This window comes from Plasmodium reichenowi (assembly GCF_001601855.1).
Source record: "Plasmodium reichenowi strain SY57 chromosome Unknown, whole genome shotgun sequence".
Classification (NCBI taxonomy): Eukaryota; Apicomplexa; class Aconoidasida; order Haemosporida; family Plasmodiidae; genus Plasmodium; species Plasmodium reichenowi.
Window position 1 is genome coordinate 1 of NW_017962243.1, and position 6,876 is coordinate 6,876.

Genomic DNA, 6,876 nt, shown 5'->3' on the forward strand with positions numbered 1-6,876 from the left:
CATATATATAAACACATATATATAAATACATATATATAAACACATATATATAAATACATATATATAAACACATATATATAAATACATATATATAAACACATATATTTATTTATTTATTTTTTTTTTTATGTATATTCATACGATAGAGAAACACTACATAGACACACACATTCTTATTTTTTCTATCTTTTCTAAATTGTCAACATATCCCAAAAAAAAAAAAAAAAAAAAACTTACTCTTTCTCCACTCATTTTTTATATTTAAAGATATACACATAAACAAATTTTGAAAAGAGCAAAGAATATATAAAAGTGTATTTTGTGCCTTATATAAATACGTATGATCCGATTTTTCCTTGATGACTTTATTTTTCTCATATTTATAAAATGATAGATTCATTAACACAACTAAAGAAATCATAACAAAAAAGCACTGAATAATTATTTGACCATATATACTTATCAATATTGGAAAGGAAAATAATTTTCCAATGGGTATATTTTTTGATAATTTTTCGCTAGCTGATGTCCAACACATAAAAATAGATAAAGGTAGTATAGTTACTATATCCATAAAAATGTATTGATTATCTGTTAATTTATTAGAAATTGAATATAGTATAAGAACCTGAGAACATTGCATAATAGAATATAAAGATATAAATTTAAATAATTGAAAAGAATTTACTAAAGATGCTCTACCTTCAATTAATATATGAATTATACTATGAAGATATAATTTATTAGATGTAAAAGAAGAACATATAGATGATTCATTATTATTACATAATGATATTCCTATGTCTGCACATGATAATGCTAAACAATCATTAGATCCATCACCACACATTCCAACACAGGAATTATTTGGTAATTTCTTTAAAGCTAAAATCAAATCACTCTTATCTTTAGGTTTCATTCTAGCATATACAGTACATGTTCTTAATATATATTCATATATAGATAATTTTATATTTTTAATATCAGTATATTTATGACATATATTCCTTTTACATTTATCTACTAGTAAATGTTCTAAAAATCGATTTATTTTATTTTTTAATATGTTATTATTATTGTTCATATAAATGTTTTTATTCTTTTTTTTACTACATCCATATTCTATACCTCTATACATATCCGTCAAATTATACATATGTTTATCATAAACTTTATCATTTCTTAACATATACTTTTTATTATTAACTATTCTATATTTATTTTCTAATGATGAATAATCCTTTTTGAAATCATGTGGACACATATTTAATATAATGTGTCCTTTGGGGCTATTATTTACATGATTCATTTTATATCTTTTTTTATTTTTCTTATTCTTTTTTTCTTTCAACTTATGTCCTCTTATTATATTGGAAAAGAACTTGAGAAATTTTTTTGACGACCCACTAAGCAAAACACTTTTGGCATGTGTTAAAATGTTCTTTTTATTATATACATTATTTTGATCATTTTTTATAATATAAAAAGACAGAATTAAACTTGAGAAAATAGAAAATTGTTCACTTAGAGAATGAATAAAATTTCGTGTTTTTATAGATTCCACTTGATAAGAATAATTTATATCTTTAATTATTGGTAACTCTACCTTTTTATAATTATTACGTTTTAATAAACAATCATGTAAATATTTCTTTTTTTCATAATTAATATATTTTTTTAGATTATAAAAAAGTGAATTTTTTTTTTTTCTTAGATTTCTACAACTATCAGGATAATAATAATTTTTATGATGAACATATTTGTATTTATTCAAATGTATGTTGTTACTTGTATATGTATTAAAAGTAAAATTATCATTAGGTTCATTCTTTGGTATAAGTTTCATTTTATTTTTCAAAGGCAATTTTTTTTCTTTATTATTTTTATTATTATTATTATTATCTCCAATGAAATGTACTTGATCGATATCATAATAATTGTTCATATATTTTTTCTTTTTATATAAATTATTAATTAGGTTGTATAATAATTTTTGTTGAATTTTATACAACAATTTGTTGAAGCACATATATTCCGTATTCATTCGTTCTACAAATGTATCTATTATATTATAATGATAATATAAATTACTATTATGATTATTTATTATATTTTTAATTTTTTTATGTTTCTTTTTCATTATATAATGTACTATATTTTTACATTCTTCATAATATGGTAAATGAAATGAATAAAATTTTTTTTTTAAAAATATAAATGCTTTTCCTGTCAAAACAATATTTACGTTTCTTGGATCTTTATTAATTAATATATCACATAATTTATCAAATTGAATATCATTGGTTGTATGTTCATATAATGTTAATATGTTTTTATAATTTTTATCTTTTTTGTATAATAAGTTGTTACTATATAATATACTATTATTAATATTATTATATGTAGATTTATGGTATTGTGTGGGACAATAATCCAAATCATAATTATCATAAGTATTTATTTTATCACCATATATATTATCACCATATATATGTGATTGGATAGATTTAAATTCATTATCTATATATGTCTTATCATCACCTTTTAAATATGTATCATTTTTATGATTATACCAAACTAACTTTTTCTTCTGTTTGTTATTTTTACCAACAACAGATATTACATCTCCAATAATTATCGATTCTACATTTGAATTAATGATTCCACATTTCTTTGCGACATGTATTGATGTTAACACATTATCACCTGTTGACATAATGCACTGGCATCCGGATGTTTGTAAATTATGTATAATATCAGGGGCATTCTTCTTCATATTATTTGTAAATATTAAGAACCCCAAAAAATGCAAATTAGATTCTACAAAACTTCGTTTAACATTTAATAGGTTTATATCTTTTGACTTTACTCTTTTATAAGATATGCTTAATATTCTCATACCTTGTTTTGTATATTTATTTAATATTTCATCATAATTATTTGGAATATTACTTTTTAAGCACAACTCTTTTATTTTTTCTGGACTACCTTTACAAAAAATATTATAATAATTATTATTATAATAATTATTATTATTATTATCATTATTATTATTATCATTATTATTATTATTATTATCATTATTATTATTATCATCATTATTATTATCATTATTATTATCATTATTATCATCATTATTATTATCATTATTATTATTATCATTATTATTATTACCATATGTACTTTTCACAATTACACTCATTCTTTGTAATGCACTTTGAAATTCAAATCTTTTTAAAATATTATAAGATACCAAATGATTATTCAAATGGCATCTCTCATCATTTGTACCAAGATTTTTATCACCATCGATTTTTTGAAAATCATAAGAACAATTTTTTTTTTTTTCTTTTATAATAAAAGAATTATTATTTATTAACATGTCACAGTTGATAGAATCAAACATCAATATTTCTAAAACATCTCCAATTATTTTATTGTTTACTTTACTTAATGTATGACAACAAGCTAATGCTTCAAAAAGGAGAGGATAATTAATTTTTATATATTCACTTATATTATTATAACTTTTATTTTTTTCAGGAAGCATATTAAATGAATTATCTTCATTTATATTATGATATTCTAATCTATGATAAGTATCACTACAATTGTTACAATTATAATCACAAGGATAATCATAATTATAATCATTATCATAATTCATATGATAAATGTTGGTATCTACATCAACCTGATTTTTTATAGTTTTACCCATTAATTCATTTTTTGAATTTTTACCCATTAATCCATTTTTTGAATTTTTACCCATTAATTCATTTTTCAAATTTTTACCCATTAATTCATTTTTTGAATCTATGTCCATGTTCCTTTTATTTATATTATATAAATGATCAATATTGTAATACTCACAATACCCATCCTTCGTTTCAGAGTTTAATAAATATGAAGAACATGTGCTATCATTTATATCCACATCATTACAATACATATTATTTGTATAATATTCCTTTTTTTTTTCTTTTATGTAATGATCTTTTAATAGACAGCTTTTTATAGTTTGTACTATAAAATTTGAACCTTCTTTTGTTATACTTTTTTTTTTTGAAGATGTATCTAAATTTTCCATATTATCCTTAATGTAATGTTCTGATTTAATAGAATTCTTATGATGTATCATATTATCATCCGTAGAATGAATATAAGATTCTGTATTCATTTCCTTTATAGGGATAAAATTACTTAACATATTCTTATTCTTTTCATTTTGTGTTATGATTCCAATAAATTGTAAATTATTTTCTGTTAATGTACCTGTTTTATCAAATACCATGGTATTTATTTGTCCTGCTATATTTATTTTATGGGGACATAAACATGATATAGAAAATTTCTTTTTTAATCTACTTACAGCTATACTAATACCCACTGTTAAAGTTGTGGGTAAGGCTGGGGGTATAGCATCTGTTATAATATCTAGACATTTAATTATAATATGATTTGTATATTCGTTATTACTTAATGTTATATATAAAAGAATTAATACACTAAATAAAGCATATATAATTAATATAATTAAAAATTTATATGAATCATTAATTAAATTCAATTCTTTCTTTTTATGATATAATATATTATTAACTATCTTTCCTTTTGTTGTAATAAATCCTGTTTTTATAACTAACCCTAGAATTCCTTTTTCTTCTCTATTATTATATTTTATTTCATTTATATTATTTAATGATAAAACATATGTACCTCCATACAACATATATTTATTTATATCTTCATTATTATATATAATTTTATTTTTTTCTGAAATAGGTTCTACCTTTTTTAAAAGACAATCATATATATATCTATGCTTATTGTGACACTCTAAGTGATTGGTATCTTTATTATAATAATTAATATTTCTTTGATTAAATTTATGTTTCATATTATTTACATCATCACCATCATTATCAAAAGTGTTGAAGCGTATTTTATCGTCATTTAATACATCATAACTATTAATATATGTCCCTTTTACAAAGTTTAAATTGTTAATTTTTTTTTTTTTATTATTATTATTATTCATTTTGTTATTTTTAATATGTGCATCATCATATGTGTTATTAATAAAACAGAACTTGTTCATACTACACAAATCATGTGTATTACTTTTATATTCCCTATCCCTTTTCCCCAATGTTTCTTTGATCAAATGATTACGGTTGATCATATTAGTACTAGCATGATTATTATAAATACGAAGGTAATCATGCTTTTCATCTTTATTTTCATATTTATTATTTTTATTTATAATAGCATTTCCATCAAAAGGTAACCGCTCCTTATGTATAGGAACAGATTCTCCTGTTAACATATGTTCGGACATGGTTACAGATCCAGATAATATTATGGTATCACAGGGGATGGTCATATTATTTTTTATTTCGTATATATCTCCTGGAACTAACTCTGATGAACTAATAATATAAGAGGTATTATATCTATAAACATTTATTGGACATGTATAATTTAACATATTTTTTATTTTTTCCTGATTTTTTATAGTATTCTTCAATTCTAATATTATAGATATACTTGTTATAAATAAAATACTTATTGTATATTCTATGTAGTTATCTAGGCTCCATACTATCATAGCAAATATTTGAAATATAAAAATGGGATTCATAATTTCTTTAAATAATAATATAATAAATGAATCACTCTTTATGTTCAAATTACATTCACCATATAATATCTTTCGATCGTTTATTAATTTTTCATTTCTTAAACCTGTACACATAAGATGGATATAACTAAAAGGATAATTTATATTGAAATACAGTTCTACAAAAATGTTTTTTTTTTTTATGTATACATAACGAATATCTAAAAATTCAAATATGTACGTTATACGATTATTATGGTGCAGCGGTGATTTATTATATTCAGCCGTCTCATCAAAAGGTTGATGTGAATTAATGTATAAATTATTATGGAGGGAAATATTATCAACATGAAATATTTCATCGCATGGATTTATATTGTCCTTAAAATTTATGTTATCCTGTAAATTTATATGACCACTTAATTTTATATTATCCTTTTTATGATCCTTGCTTTCATTCATTATGTTCTTATCACGAAAGGTATAACTCCTTGAAAAATAATTAAAATTATTTTTGTTTTGCTCCTTATCATTATACATACAAGACACTGAGTGATCCTCAGAAAAGAATACATCATTCATAATATAGCATACATTATGATTAAATTTAATTTTTTTAATTTCCTTTATATATTTATTTCCATCTTTTGTTATTATTAAAACCTTTTCGCATTCATTTAATGAACAAGCTGAATGTAATAATCGAAAATAAAAAATAGGAAACCAGGATAATATTAAAGGTAATAATCCAAGAGATAAGATACAAAACACATAATGAAGTATGGTCACTATTTTTTTTTTTTTTTTTTTATAACATTCTATATAACTAATTCTGTATTCATCATGTATTAAATTATTAGTATGATAATAATATACTTTATATGTTTCTTTTTTTATGTTATCATGAGGGAAAAAAATATTTTTATACATCTTCAAAAAATATGTATCCACATAAATTTTAAACGATGGAATGAAAAATATATATATTTATTAATTTTTTTTTTATTTTTATTTATTATTATTATTTTTTTTTTTTTTTTTTGTGTGTATATTTGTATCTTTCTTTATAGAATTAATATTCTTTTCCTCCTCTCTACTAAATGGGAATTTTAAAAGAATACATTTAAACCTTTTATAATATTTTATAAATATGAATTTTTTTATATATGTACTAAATCTATGAGTTCAAACTTTTTACATATTATATTATGTTGAATCGTTTTATGTAAAAAATATATACACATATATATATA

At 20.7% G+C, this 6,876-nt stretch overlaps 1 protein-coding gene across 1 annotated transcript; it reads right to left on the reverse strand.

The window, feature by feature from the left end:
• Positions 1–237: 237 nt before the first annotated feature.
• On the reverse strand, positions 238–6,553 carry PRSY57_0007100 (cation-transporting ATPase 1; the record flags this gene model as incomplete). The annotated part of the gene is made up of 1 exon (XM_020114170.1): positions 238–6,553. A coding segment is annotated over one exon (6,316 nt), but the record flags the coding sequence as incomplete, so codon positions are not given.
• Between the last annotated feature and the right edge of the window lie 323 nt (positions 6,554–6,876).